This window comes from Leuresthes tenuis, unplaced genomic scaffold (assembly GCF_036924035.1).
Source record: "Leuresthes tenuis unplaced genomic scaffold, fLeuTen1.0.hap1 SCAF_5, whole genome shotgun sequence".
Classification (NCBI taxonomy): Eukaryota; Metazoa; Chordata; class Actinopteri; order Atheriniformes; family Atherinopsidae; genus Leuresthes; species Leuresthes tenuis.
The window spans coordinates 17068383-17083374 of record NW_027325359.1 but is presented as its reverse complement, the minus strand read 5'-3'; the positions used below and the strand labels follow the sequence as shown (position 1 = coordinate 17083374).

General features: G+C 42.4%; 2 protein-coding genes across 2 annotated transcripts; one reads left to right on the top strand and one right to left on the bottom strand.

The window, feature by feature from the left end:
- Positions 1-160: 160 nt before the first annotated feature.
- Positions 161-7384, top strand: slc25a44a (solute carrier family 25 member 44a). Its single transcript, XM_072386294.1, has 4 exons — positions 161-455; positions 4301-5008; positions 5103-5230; positions 5406-7384. The coding sequence occupies exons 2-4, from the start codon at positions 4375-4377 to the stop codon at positions 5595-5597; spliced, it is 954 nt and encodes a 317-aa protein (XP_072242395.1). The 5' UTR covers positions 161-455; positions 4301-4374; the 3' UTR covers positions 5598-7384.
- A 280-nt stretch (positions 7385-7664) lies between these two features.
- On the bottom strand, positions 7665-13621 carry skic8 (SKI8 subunit of superkiller complex). Its single transcript, XM_072386293.1, has 11 exons — positions 13506-13621; positions 13026-13083; positions 12913-12940; positions 12183-12288; positions 11020-11192; positions 10748-10896; positions 10500-10593; positions 9108-9201; positions 8827-8919; positions 8550-8628; positions 7665-7952 (listed from the first exon to the last, which is right to left on the bottom strand). Exons 2-11 carry the CDS (start codon positions 13035-13037, stop codon positions 7863-7865), a joined length of 918 nt encoding a protein of 305 aa, XP_072242394.1. The 5' UTR covers positions 13038-13083; positions 13506-13621; the 3' UTR covers positions 7665-7862.
- Between the last annotated feature and the right edge of the window lie 1371 nt (positions 13622-14992).

Here is a 14992-nt window from a genome sequence, read left to right as displayed (position 1 = left end):
GATGATTATACACAAGTTGTTAATGAAGTCCTAACGTAGTTATAATCATACTGTGATTATTGGAAAGCTTACTGTATTGAATTATCCATGCGTTTATTATCAGGCGAAGTATTGTTGAAAATCCTACTTTTATAATTTACATGAATGCATCATCGTTGTCAAATAAAATAAACGGTTTGTAAAGTAAACATACCAGTTACATGAACGAAACAGCTGTTTTGTTGCCATGTATATTTATTTATTCATTCATTCAAGGAAATTTTTTTGGAAAAGTTTATAAATGTTGTACTAACACTCAGCCTATGACCTTTTACCTTTGACTATGTTTGTTCGAAGCAGTCATGGACGGGAGACATGACCCTCCATGTAGTATTTAGCAGGCCGTCTGAATTGAAACAAGCTGCTCTGTTTTGCAACGACTGCAGACGCGGAGGGTGAGCTACATAACCTCTCAGGTACGTTGTCATTGTGGGTTTACGTACACACATATCTTATTTGTCATAAACGGCACAATACCATTATCATACATGTTATTGGCTAGCTAACACACAGCGCGAGTACACGCTGTGACATTGCACGTGCTTACTCTTTGCATTACCAGCAGTTAAATAATAGGTTAACCGATTATAGTTTCACGTGGCGATATTATGGCGTACATCCTGTTTGTTGCCGTGTATTTAGTATTGTGTCTGGGTTTGTTTTGCTGTCTTTTTTTTTTTTTTTTGCACACTTGGCTGTCAAACTTCCCCTCTACCTCCTGTTTACACACAGCAGAGGACGCTGCGTTACGGAGCCGTACGTCTCGTGTTTTTGACGGCTCTGCGTTTATGCAGCCTGTGGCTCAGTCCTTCTCGCTCCTCTTGGCGAAAGTCTGATATGTTTGAACAGATAATGAGAGCCAGCTCGGCTGTGACATGCCGTGGCTTGACTCGTAAATGTCTCAGGGATGTAGTTTGTGTCCTAATGTGACGTAAATGTATGAATATTTCCCTTTCCTGCTGTAGTGAGACAGTGACTGAATTCGTTGGCGGTTGATAGAATGTTTTAGAACTTCAGAATTCAGACGCTGAAGTGTGCTCAGATTTCCACGGATCTCAGTTTTAAAATGCTTTTTTGTGTATTTGATGAAATATCGCTTATAATGCATTTATAAAACAGTAGACAAGGAGGACATAAAAGGGGAAGTTCTTTTTTTTTCTTTTTTAAACCTGGCCCTGAAATATGTACATGAAATGGCATAAAATATGTTAATCTACTCACCGATAACAGTTTGGTGAAAGTGGGCGTCCTTCGAATGGGGCATAGACAATACAGCCTCTAAGTAAGGCATTATCTGTATTTATGACCAGTGTAAACTCCACAAAGCTCGCTCAACTTAATATTAGATCTCTGTCCAATAAATCACTTAGTTAATGACTTCATAATTTCACACAATTTAGATGTTCTTTTCCTGACAGAAACACGGTTAACAGAAAGTACAAGTGCTACTGTTCTTAATGAAACAGCACCCCCAAATTTTAGTTTCATGGGAGGAAAGGTGGGGGAGAAGCTGCCTTATTTAAAGATACATTCCTTTGTAAATAGATCTCATTCGGGGATTTCTCTTCTTTTGAATATCTTAGTTTTACTTTAAAGGGTGTTCCTACAATTCTGTCCTTAATCATTTACAGATCTCCAGGACAGTTTTTTTGATGAATTTTCTGAATTATCGGCCGTTATCTCGACTGATTTTAACCATTTTATCTTGACCGGGGATTTTAACAGTCACATAGATAATATGACGGATGGTAATGCCAAAGAATTTTCTTCTGTGCTGGACATGTTTGCTTTTTGGCAACATGTAACAGAACCTACTCACCTTCGAGGTCACACTCTGGACCTGGTCATTTCTAAAGGTGTTGCTATTTCTTCTGTTGTGGTTATTGATTTGGCCTTTTCTGACCATTTCTGTATTTGATTTGATTTATTGATTACTCCGAATGTTCAAACAACCAGCTACTCAGTTAAGAAGAGGTACATTAATGAGAAAACAAGTGCTCAGTTTAGGGAGGCCGTAGCTATGTTAGCAGCAATGAGCGCAGAGTCGGTTAACGGACTGAAAAGAGAATGCAGGAAAGCTGAACGTAAGTGGAGGAAAACAAAGCTTCAGATTCACTATGAGCTGTACAAACAAAGCCTGCGTAGTTATAACAATGAGCTGTGCAAGGCCAGAGAGCTGCATTTATCTGAAATGATTAATAATAATGGCAACAATTCTCCAACTCTGTTTACTATGGTTGGAAAAACTCACAAATCCTCCTAAACAGTTCAACTCAGACCTCCTCTCCACTGAGAAATGCAACTTTTTTAGCCAAAAAATCGAAATAAATAAATAATGTTATGTCACAATTTCATAATATTGATTTAAAAATCCTGGAGGAAACAGTTCGGCATCTGAAATCAACAACTTGCCCTCTGGACATAATACCATCTGACTTTTTAAAAACAGTTTTTACCTCATTAGAAAGTGATCTCCTACAAATAGTTAACAGCTCACTGGCATCAGGCATTTTTCCCAAGTCACCAAAGACAGCTGCTATTAAGCCACTCCTAAAGAAGAGAACTCAAGACGCCTCTATGATGAACAACTGCAGACCTGTCTCTCTAACCTCTCTTTTATATCCAAGATTATTGGGAAAGTTGTATTTAACCAGCTCAATGACTTTCTGAATGAAAGTGGAAGTCTCGATAACTTTCAATCAGGCTTCCAACGTCTTTAATGCCTTATTTAGAGGCTGTACTGTCTATGCCCCGTTCACTCCTGTTATATGGTTATACGCGGAGCTCGAGTGATCTAAATAGCGTCCAAAGGATGCTGACTTTCACCAAACTGTTATCTGTGGGTAGATTAATGTATTTTATGCCAGAAATAAGGGCCAGATTTAAAAAAAAGAACTTCTCCTTTAAGGCTGAGTAAATCAGCTGCATAAGACCGCAAAGAGGAGGCAAGGCAATGACCCAGGTTATTGTAAGGATTCACAAAGCTCAAGATACATATGATATAGACAGCATTGTAAATGGTAAACTGGGTGTTGTTCAGTTGCAGGGGGTCCCTGAAAACAGGGCAAGGTCTCTCAGTGTGTCAAGTGATAAATCACCACATCTGTGAGGAGATAGAGGTTTGATTGGCACACAGTCACACTCGGCCCGCACAAGGCATTCTCAAGCACAGAGCCACATTACAACACTAATAACCTCACGTTCCCCTTTCAAATAATCACTGTTAGGCAGTTATGAGAGATGATGTGGCCCATTTCCAATCGCATGCTCCAGAGCCCGATTATGTTCGATCCAGGAAGGCTGGATCATGTCTTCTCAGGGGTCAGTTCACAACTAATGCCCTACTCTGAGCAGAGTTCACCCAGAAGGGCTCCATCGGTCCCAACCAGCAGGCATGTAAATGTGATGCAAGCTCTTAGGTTGACAAGAGGCTGTGATGAACCACAGCAGCCTGCACCATCCACTGTCACAGGTGCTGGAGGCCCCCCCCCCGAGACCTGTTGAAGTATATGAATCAAACCTGTAAAAGGACGGGGGCGGGGCACTTCATCTGGCTCTCACTCTTATTGGTAAAAGGTAAAGTGAGAATAGAATTAGCTCTAACGTGGGACAAGAGAGCTGGTTCATTATGGACGTGATTGCAGGGCAATTATGCTTGATGCATTCATCATTGCACAAACTAAGACTTCAGCAGGACACCACAATCCAAAAGGCAGTCCCAAAAACTTCTCAGAAGGGAGCTGCAGCCGACAGACTCCCTTCATAAACTGCCCATTCGGGGTGTGCTGATCTTTGGCTCAATAGCAAACACGAGGAGTCTGAAATTAAAACAGAATGCTCCTCAATGATGGGGTTTTGAATTGGTACGCGAAACTTACTCAAAGTACCACAAAACAAAGACTCGCACACTTAGCTGAAATGAAATCGGCGCATATGTAATGTGATTCTTTTTGTCAGGTCTGGGGGCGGGGGGCCACCCTTTCAAGGCATCAGTAGCAGAGACACTCTTGTGCCTCTGGTCAGATGTGAGAGTACTGGGGCTTCTGTGATCCGTCACACGGGTTAACTCCTCAAAGGGAGATGACAGGCACAGTTTGAAAGGGAAAACCTATTCAAAATTGTATCTAAAGAGCTTTTTGGTTTCGCTTTTGGTGCATTTGTTATTCAGCCTCCTGACAGTCATTTCTGGTCCAAATCCTGAGCGAAGGGACTCCGATTCTTCTGTTTGATCACAATACCGTTTGCTGTTTGGCTCCTGCAGGTATGGTGGCTGCGGTGCAGCTGATGACTGCAGAGCTGCGGCTTTAGGGGTGACGCGCTGCCCTGACCGGCGCCATGCAGCAGAAAGGTGCCATCCAGATTATCGAATGGGAGGACCTGGACAAGAGGAAGTTCTACTCCCTGGGTGTGTTCATGACCTTGACCACCAGGGCCACGGTATATCCAGCCAGCCTCATCCGCACCCGCCTGCAGGTGCAGAAGGGGAAGAGCATGTACTCTGGTACCTTCGATGCTTTCTGTAAGATCCTGCGAGCCGAGGGTGTGAGTGGCCTCTACCGAGGCTTCATGGTCAACACCTTCACGCTGGTCTCGGGACAGGCATATATCACCACCTATGAGCTGGTGCGCAAGTACGTGTCTCAGTACTCGCCCAGTAACACGGTGAAGTCTGTGGTGGCTGGAGGGGCGGCGTCCCTGGTGGCTCAGACCATCACCGTGCCTATAGACGTGGTGTCCCAGCATCTGATGATGCAAGGACAGGGGGAGCACCTGACACGCTTCAAGGTCAAACCCAAAATGATGCTCGCCACTACGAAGCGCAGGCTGACCTTCGGGCAAACGCGGGACATCACGGTGCAGATTTTTGCAGCCGATGGTTTCAAGGGATTCTACAGGGGCTACGTGGCATCGCTTCTCACGTACATCCCTAACAGCGCCCTCTGGTGGCCTTTTTATCACTTTTATGCAGGTAGATCAACGAGTATGTAGCCGCGGCTCGGTAGTTCCTACGAAAAAAAAAAAGGTTTCGGCCTCACACTGTTAAATTTTGTTTGTTTTTCCAGAACAGCTGTCTTTATTAGCACCGAGTGAGTGCCCCCACCTGATTCTGCAGGCTTTGGCGGGACCAATGGCAGCAGCAACGGCCTCCAGCATCACAAACCCCATGGATGTTGTTCGTGCAAGAGTCCAAGTAAGCACCAGACACTACCACTGTGTACCTCAGGCTTTGTATGCAGAAATGGAGCTGGAAATGACAAATGGGCGTCACTTTTATTGAATATTTACTAATGTGGCATTGATAATAGTTGCAGTGGTTAGTGAAATCTGTCTGCTCATAACAAAGATGATGTGTCCCCCTCTTAAAGGTGGAGGGACGGTCATCAGTCATAGGGACATTCAAGCAGCTGCTGGCAGAGGAGGGCATCAGGGCGATGACCAAGGGACTGTCGGCCCGCGTCATTTCCTCCACGCCCACGTCGGTGCTCATCGTGGTCGGGTACGAGACCCTGAAGAGGCTGAGTCTGCGCGCCGAGCTGATTGAGTCCAGACACTGGTGAAAGACGAGAAGGGAGGGCCAGGACAGCCTCTGAGTAGAGACGGTGACCCAAATCTGTCATCAGTCTTGGTAACCGCTCTGCTTTGTAGCTGCATCCACACACCTTTGTTTTTCTATGTCTTTGTATTTAGGTGCACTTGGGAGCTACTGCACAGGTATTATTACCCTGGGATTTTCCTGTTGGTCAGACCTGTTACTGTGGAATGTATGAGCGCCACAATTCTGCCCCCCCCCAAAAAATAGATTGACTCTGAACAGCCTTGATTTAATTTGACTTAGTGAAATGTGACATTAAGTCGCTTCCAAAAAGACTGGAACGCTCCCACGCTTTTATATTACTGAGGGCACTGAGCAGCTCTCCCGGTTTTATTTTATTGAGCAAAGACAGCACCTGCAGAAATTCTGGGATTTAATTTGCCGCAGTGTGTCCAGGAGGCCTTAGCTTACGAACGTTTTAACGCATCATTTCGTGTCAGATTTTTAGAATTTAGAAGAGATGCGTGCACAGCTGCAAGTCTGCCAGAGTAAGTTTTCAAAGTGCCACAATCTGGAGACGTAAATGCCATGTTTCTGTCCTAAAAAGCACCTGAAAGAATAGAAGAGAGCTTGATATTCGAGTGCATTCCAGTGAAAAGAAAATTGTATGCAGAGGCTAAACTGTAAAGAATCCCCCTCTGCTCCGGCCTTAATGACTGTTATTGGTATAGCTTCAAAGTTTTTAGCTTTAGGCTAGATAGCTGCAAAAAAGAACCCCCCCCCCAAAAAAACAGGCACAAAATGTATATTTCACTGTAAAGCCTTTCTGTAAGCCGTGTCAGTAGCTTGGGTTTTGTTACACACACGGACGCCGTTTTGGGCCAATCAGGTACGTGTTTCTGCTTCTTTCCTCTCTGAGCATTTGAGCCTCTACAAAAGCAAGTGGAGCGAGATGACAGAAGGAGACGAAATTAGAAAGGAGGGTTGAACTTTTATAAGCGATTTACTATACCGTAGACAAAATGTTTGGAATTGTTTCAGCGCAGAGGAGGAATGCTCCGACTACGCCGTGTAAAGCGGCAGGTTTTAGTGGGAATTAACGCCAGCTCAACAAAATCACCTTCGCTCTTGAACGAAACTTTGCGCCGGACTTCAGTTACACGCGAGAGACACTTTTCTTTCAGTCATGACACTGTCAGCTGACCACATCTTTGCAGCCGTTGTTGAGTCTGAGACCAATTCCAAACATTATGAATGACTTTTTAATACCCTAAAAGATGGTGAAAGCAGGCCTCGATTCAAAACAAAATATTTCTGTTACGGGTGAAGAGTGAGAAAAGTATTCTTTGATTTTTCATGAGCAACCTCTGCTTTTAATCATTCTTTTTGGGGTTCAGATGACTAGGGATCAAATCTACTGCCAATCAGGTTATAAGGGGACATTTTTCTGTTTTCTGCTGCTGAGGCCAGACAAAGGAAAAAGGCGGCAGCATCACACCAGCACCTCAACCGCACAGCTGTCTTCAGAGTTGCCCGCTCACGTTATGCGAGGTCAACCGGGCCGCTGTGGGTAATGACTGCAGTCATGTCCACACTTACTGCCAGAAAACACGCGACACTGTGTGTCTTTTCTTTTTTTAAGGCTCACTCGTGTCTGTAAACGTCGCCTCAGATTTAATACAATGTTCATGTGAGTAAGAGGGGTGAAATGAACATTTTCTCCAGTTTCTTGAAATGAGAATTAAATGGGTTGTGTGGACGAAGTCTACACCAGAACGTAGTCAACCTGTCAATAAAGATCTGTAGAAGAAAGCGTTTCAAACGCTGACAACCTGTGGATGTTTGATTGAAAGTATCAATAAAGAAGTCTGAATCGCTTCAGTGCTTGATGATATGAGGCTGGAGAGCATGGGGTCGTACACTAGATGGAGCACTTTAACAGCCCTTTAGGGCTCCCCATCAAAGAACTGATTTACTGAAAGAGATTCCATTTATTTTTTACATGCCACACACAATTCTGTTAACAGATCAAATCATAAACCCATATATATTTTTTTCAACCCATAAGCTAAAAAAAAAAAAAATACAACAGAAAAAAAACAACAGTTTTTATTTGACCGCACTGGGTCAGTGCAAAACAATCCATCGCATTTACAACTTGAATCCAACTCTTCCCTTCCAAAAACCACCAACTTTAACTCCACAATTGGTGTTTGACTCATGAGTCAGTCAGCTGTGGGGATCTTCTCCTCCTCCTCCTCTTCCTCCTCCTCCTGCAGCCTGTTCTTCATCACATGGGACAGTCGTAGATGTGGATGGCGCGGTCATCGCCAGCCGAGATGATCTTTGAGCCGGTGCTGTTGTACTTTACGCTCCACACCTGAGCGCAACGAGACACAACGGAGATGGTATCAAAGTTTAAAAAACGATCCACTTACAGCCTCAACGGTGAAGTTAAAGGTTAAGCAGGACAGTATTACAAGTCTTTAAAACGTCAGGAACACATCTGCACATACCCCACATGTATATAGCTGTTTGACCAAGCTCTTTAAAAACACCCCAAATACGCAGCCAACCCTTTCATCTGATCACAAACTGAGCACTGCACAGAGCTAGAAAGCCAACACGGGGGGGAAATGTGCTCTAAACACAAGAACAAAGCAAAGCTGAACAGTTAATTGGCAGCAAATTGTCCCTGAAGACTTTCTGGTTTTGCAGTCGCATAATGACGAGGCTGATGAAAAGGGAAGAAAACCAACATGGCAGACTGCTGCCTCTGATCTCGTCTCCAAGGAGCCGCGCTGCTCCAGGAGAACAGATCAAACTCTAAGCAGGCCTCGGCAGGCAGGGATCTAATGACAGCAGGGCTTATTGGTTTTTGACCGATGTTAAAACATCAGAGTCCGCTCTGCTCCGTGACGTCACGTCAACACAGGGCGCAGATTTTCTCACTCTGGATTTGAAACGGCTTTGTCACCTGGTCTTGATGGTCGAAGAAAGTGTTGATACAAGCTCTGGAGCTGGCGTCCCACACCTTCACACTCTTGTCAGATGAGCTGAGGGCGAACATTTGACACATTTTACAGTTGATCTTGGAAGACTTGCAATGAAAAAGCTTCAGCTTCAGCTCTGATAACTGATATTTTATCAGTTATCAGAGCTGTATGTTCTGTATGTTGAGGAATGCTATTTGCTGGTGTCGAAGTGCTGCTTTTACGTATCGGAGCAGCATGAAGCTGAATGTTTCATTTTACCTTGAGACAAAGTGGGTGTGATCCGGGGAGAAGGCGACATTAAGAACCCAGGATCCGTGGCCGCTCAGCGTGCCGGCCAGAATGGCTTGTTGCCTAGGAAACAATTACAGTTTTCTCAAGTAACATATAGACTTTAACCCACTATGCATCTGCATTGATGTATCACTGTATTTGTGAGCTGGAGCAGGATTTTATTTCACATCTTAAGCTCAGAAACAGAAGACAGCATCACTGCTTTCTATATACTTAGAATAAGAATAAGAAGAGAATAAGAAACTCACACGTCGTATATTTTGATGTAGCCGTCGTCAGAGGCTGTGACCAGCAGCTGGGAGTCGGGGGAGAAGGTCAGTGATCTGATGGGCATGGCGTGACCTGTGGAGACAGGAAAAACACTCCTTAGCACGAAGGTCCTTCTCACCCTGAAGTCTAAACTAAAAAAACTGGAATGCAATGATTCATAATGAAGAAAAAAAAAGTGAGTTATTTTTACCATTTTATGAAAAATAAAAGCTCATCTTGAGTTTGATGGCAGCAGCACATCTCAAATAAAACATGGGGGCAGGATGTTTCCCGCTGTGTAGAGTCTCTGCTTCCTTCAACAACGGTCTGGAAACATCTGGGAACTGAGGAGACCAGCAGCTGGCGCCTGTGAGCAGATACTCCAGCCCGGGACGACATTCCACCATTCTTCTGCATTTCTTTGCTTTGCCATTTTTTTTATGTGACCCCACAACTTTCCTGTTGGATTAAGGTCTGGCGACTCCGTAACTCTCCACGCCTTTCTGGTTTTGGTTGCCGTTTTGAAGCATTTAAGATAATTTTTCGACAATTCCTTTGTATGCCCCCCCCCCCCCCCCCCCCCCCCCCCCCCCCCCTCTGCAATCAACTTTTTAATCAAATTATGCTGTTTATCTTAATGTCTGGATTTATTCAGATTTTCAAAGAGAACTGCACTCTGGTCAGATTGAGCCGCTTTGTGACACTGGACTGCTTTTGTTTTGAACACAACTGTACCTTTCAGCACTGAAGGTAGGAAGACGCTAACGCACCCATCAGAGATGCTGGCCTTTGAACCGAAGGCTGATTCTTCTGACCACAGGATAGTTTTCACTTTCCTCTAATTATAAATGAGATTTATCCCAGAGAGGATGGGGATCTACACGCACCTTCTTCTTTGCAGTTTGCACTTATTTTACATTGAGCAGCATTATACTGACGTTACTCTACCCGCCTATACTTCAGAGATATGCTGCTTCTTTCAGGTGCTCTTTTTTTTATACCCAGTCATGTTACTGGCCTGCTGCCAACAAACCTAATTAGCTGAATCTGTTGATCCAGCGGTTTCCTTTTTGCGCCACTTACTTTTCCTGCGTTGTCGCCCTTGTCCCAATTTTTCTGAGACACGTTGCTGCCATCAAACTGAAATTGAGCTACTATTTTTATCATGAAATAATAAATTTTACTCACTTTAAAAAAAAAACAATATATGTTCTATTGTGAATAAAATTCATAGTTTATAGCGAGGAGCCTCGCTAGGTGGATTATTTTGTAAAGGTTGATCCTCAGAAACAAACAAAACTGAGCTGCCGTGCAGGGAAAGCTTTAGCCACTTAAACAATTACAACAAGTTGCACCTCACCATCACGATGAATGCTAACTGTTCAACCTACCTTCCAGTGTGTGGAAAAGCTTTCCAGTGGCAATGTCAAAGATTTTGATGATTCCATCAATGGCGCCGCCGGCCAAATATTTCCCATCAGGGCTCTGAGGAGCACAAATGGGATTTAACAAATCAGTTTAAAATGGTGTTTGCAGCCAGTTGAGCCATTTCAATACTTCTTAGTGAATGTAGAGCGATTTAACGGTTCTACAAAGAAGGAAACATTTGCAAACTGGTGGGAAGAAGCAGCTTCTTTACATAAGCTATACTCAGAATGAATTTTCCTCGTGTGTCCAGGGAGTATTCCTTCTTGCCACTTTCCACACCAAAGATGTTGAGCTTGCCGTGATGGCTTCCTGTGGCAATGTATTTAGAGTCTGGGGAGAAGGCAACCGACCAAGCGTCAACTAGAAAGAGAGGAGAAGGAAGGAGGATAAAAAACATGAGAATCTGTTGTCTGTGCCACTTAAGATAAAAACGAGCCAAATTAACTGCTTACAGCTTTGTATCGATGAAGAAATCAGTCCTACCTGGTCCGGCGTCCATGGACTTGATCTGTTTTCCAGACTCCAGGTCCCAGAGACGGATGTGCGCATCGAGGGAGCTGGAGGCAGCAATGGCTCCGTTGTGACTGATGTCCACTGACACCACGCCCAGCTGGTGGCCCTCCAGAGTCCACTGCAGCTCCAGCTTCTCATCTGACCTGTGCAGAGAACGCCACACGGGGCCTTGTCAATCCGAATAAACTCGACCTTTAAATGTGGAGCCGAGAAGCTCTTAACGTGCAGAGGGATGAAAAAAAAAAACAAACAAAAAAAACCCCAAACAAAATCGAATCACATGAGCTCAATCTCAGTTTCATCCCATGTTGTTAAAAGCTATCGCGTTCTATCATATGGACAATGTGTTTTGGGTTTTTTTGGCAAAAAGTAAAGATTGACAGGTTAAAAAAATAAAAATAAAAAACAAGCAGCAGTGCGACATTCACTTAATTCAATATTTAAATTTTCAGTAACAGTAAGCAGTTAAATGTATCGTTATCTATCTTATGTATAATCTTATTTATATTGGATATAAGTAAGAATCTTAATGGCACATAAGTCTCATATATCCTGTTTTTGATAAAATAACCAAGACATCGCTCTCTTTTTTTTTTTCCTTTTTTTTTTTTTAAACTAACCTCAGCATCAGTTTCTATGTTAAAAAAGTTGCTCTTTTTTTCTTTCTTTCTTTTTTCTTTTCACGGTTGGGAGTGTGAATGTCTGGCAGCCACGTGACCTAGACTGCAGCAGTCAAATGTGACAGAAAATGTGCCTAAAGTGATGCTGACAGACCAAAAACAAGGCAACTTGCTCTGCGAAGCTCATCTCAGGAACAGAGCAAGCCGAGCTTTGAAATGCATGTGGAGAAATCAGAGCACACCGGCTTATCGAGTAACGGCAAAGCTTTCTGAACCGACTCTAGACCTCAGGGTGCGTGTTGGAAATCCTTGCGAATAACCGAGTGTCGACGTTCAGAACTAACGACAGTGTCTTGGTTTAGTATAGCCTTTAAACACAAGGACGTCCCTTTGCTCTATACCTCCACAACATGAATCGTTAGCCTATTTCTTTGCACATACTGTGAAATTGAATCATTCATTGAATTAAGTGAACGATCACACATATAACCATCAGAAAAAAAAAGCACTTACCATTTCCACACTTTCACCATATCATCTAGTGAGCCTGTGACGATGGTTTCCGAGCCGTCCGCTTCACTTTTCCCCCACGCCGCTGTCCAGATGGCATCATCGTGTGCTAGGAGGAATACAAGGTAAAAACTCATTTGAGCGTAAGAGGTGCATCACCAGGCAGCTTCATACTTATGTTCAGGCTATTTTCTAATGGATGCAGCTATAGAGATGACTTGTTTCTTTAAAGCCTTTAAATAACTAAGAAAAAACACACTCACTCACTCATCTATTGTTCTGACTGAACACTTTCTAACAACCATCTCTCTCTCCTGCGGCTCTCAGCTTCACAGTGTATTTCAGCTGTCATTTAATTTTCTGCTAAATTTACTTTTATTTGAAATTATACCCATTTGGTGCAATAGTGAGTACTTCCAGTCGCAGGATGCTGGATGTAAACAACATCAAAATGAACTATAATAAGCATGTTTGTGAAGAAACATCACTGAGGGCAAGGTGTGACTTATTAATGTGCTCAAAACTGTATCTGAACAAGAGCAGAGATCTAAGAAATACGGGTTCTTACGCACAAAAACACAAATAAAGAAAAGAATGAATTCAAGAATACAGAAGATCTGTTTATTTGATACTTTTTGTCATTTTTAAACAACTACTTGTATCATCAAGTGTGAACAATATGCAACCACACAGGTAACAGTAAAGGGGAAACATGGTGAGTAATGTTACTCACCGTGTTCTTGCTTGAACAGAATGCTGTACTGCAATCAAAGCACAAGTTTAAAGTTAGTCTTTGGTGAAACAACTCCAGGGCAGAATATGAGGCTTTCTGAATTTAACGCTTACTTGAGTACTCATTGTTTTGGTCCTGGGAGTAGTAGAGGCCAAGTTACGTCACTTCAAACTGAAATATACATGCGCGTGAGTTAGGTGCAGCGTACTCAAGAGTATAATTTTCTCAAGAAATGTGTTTAGTTGCAACTGTCTCTGAGCTCTTTAGCGCGTTTAGCGGCCAAAAAACAACTCACTTTTAAACTGAAGAGCTTGGACGGTATATATAAAAATAAAATGTTAATCAAAAGCAGTGGACCGGAAGTTTAACAAATATATTCATGCACAAAACTTGCGTATTTGCGTGCATTTGTAAAAAAATAAACAGTGGGAAAACTACAGCTAACGCTGGCTAACTCCTGCTAGCATGTAGCAGGTTAGCACTGCAACAAAATAGTTTAACGGTCTCAGATAATGACAGTGTTAGCAGGTAGTCACTCGGTATAACAAGCTAGTTTTGTTGATCTATAATCTATATAATATGCAACCACGTACCTTGAAAATCCCTACTACACAGTCGAAGCTAATTTTGAAAGCTCATTGATTTACATGTGAAACGCCATGACAACATTTGATGTAACTTCCGCCCTCCCCCTTCTTCTTCGACTGTGTTTGATGGCGCATAGGAAATAACCAAAGAAGCTCACGATCGCCAATAGCGGTGGAAATGTTTTAGAACATTTTTATTTGATTTAAAAGTTTGATACTTGACCGACATTTGAGTCTGTAAAGTGATTTCTTATATGTACAATAAGTCAGTTAGCACGGTGCATAGACTGTAGGTGTGATGATAAATATGTGAATGAAAACAAAACTTGATGACAAGGAAAACAAATCATAAGTAACTACACATAAGCAGATGTGAGGAGCAATATTTCTGAATGAAAAACAAACAGAAAAAAAATCAGTGATCATTACTACAAGAGAGATGACTTACCACTGGGGCAATTTCCATCTTTTTTTTCATGAAATGTATTCTTTATATCCATGTACAAATTAATTTACATGTATCAAATCTGCACTGTTGTACTCTTGTGGCTTGTGCGTCAACATTAGAATTTAAAGACTCCAGTTTTGCCATCTGAAATGCCTGGATGGCCCAAAAAAAGATGGAAAAGATAAAGATGAATATATTTTTGATGAGATAGTTCAGCCTTGACTGCTATAATATCAGGCTAAAGTAAAACCTCCATGCAGCTGACGGAAGGGAAACCTTGTTCTTAAGACGAACCAGAACCATATTGCAACATTTTGAAAGTTGTTGCAGCAGTAGCAGTCGAGGCTCCTCTCTCCCAAAATGCCAGTCAGAACAAAGTTTCAAGAGAATCTTATGAAGTAGAATAAGGCCGATGTGTTTTAAACCATTTCTGAAAGTAAAGCAGAGAGGGCCACTTGCAACAAAAAGAAGAACATAAAGTGGTTCTATTGACGTCTCAGGACTCAATCCTGGAAGAGGTGCCTTGTTTATAACACACTGAGCATAGAGCTGTGCTGGAACTCTAACATTAACCACAGTTATCCCGCAGTGGATATTTGATAGTGATGCCATAAAATAACATGCTCCATATTCACAGCTGGCAGATTTTTGAGCCATGGAGGCACATCTGTTCTATTCGCCAGTCAGGTCGTGGGATTGTTTTACTTGACCCAAAAAAGATGAAGAACAGACAGATAAATAGCTAAATACCTGATTTTTGTGAACACCAAGTGAAATGGAACACTATGATAATAAAGGTTCTTTCTTGAAATTCTGAAAATTCTCCTACATACCCTCTGTCGGTTAATGTAAGTAACATTTTAATGATGAATAAACGGTCAACAAACAAAGAAAATATAGTGTAGTAGTTTACAACAGTAAAATGTGAATTTCATTCTACCAGGACCTCATCAACAAAGCTGTCCAGAAAATGTTCCACAGTATTGCTTACAAATGCAGAAAATAAAGACTGCATAAAAAAAACTTTATTAGACGAAACAATTAA

Bases quoted from the DNA above. Each gene is read 5' to 3' on its own strand.
- slc25a44a (XM_072386294.1), top strand. From the start codon at position 4,375: ATGCAGCAGAAAGGTGCCATCCAGATTATCGAATGGGAGGACCTGGAC. The intron at 5,009-5,102 runs GTAGATCAACGA...TTGTTTTTCCAG, and splicing joins TTTTTATCACTTTTATGCAG to AACAGCTGTCTTTATTAGCA. The intron at 5,231-5,405 runs GTAAGCACCAGA...CCCCTCTTAAAG, and splicing joins TTGTTCGTGCAAGAGTCCAA to GTGGAGGGACGGTCATCAGT.
- skic8 (XM_072386293.1), bottom strand. The intron at 8,920-9,107 runs GTGAGTTTCTTA...ATTGTTTCCTAG, and splicing joins TACATCAAAATATACGACGT to GCAACAAGCCATTCTGGCCG. The intron at 8,629-8,826 runs GTAAAATGAAAC...GTTCGCCCTCAG, and splicing joins CACACCCACTTTGTCTCAAG to CTCATCTGACAAGAGTGTGA.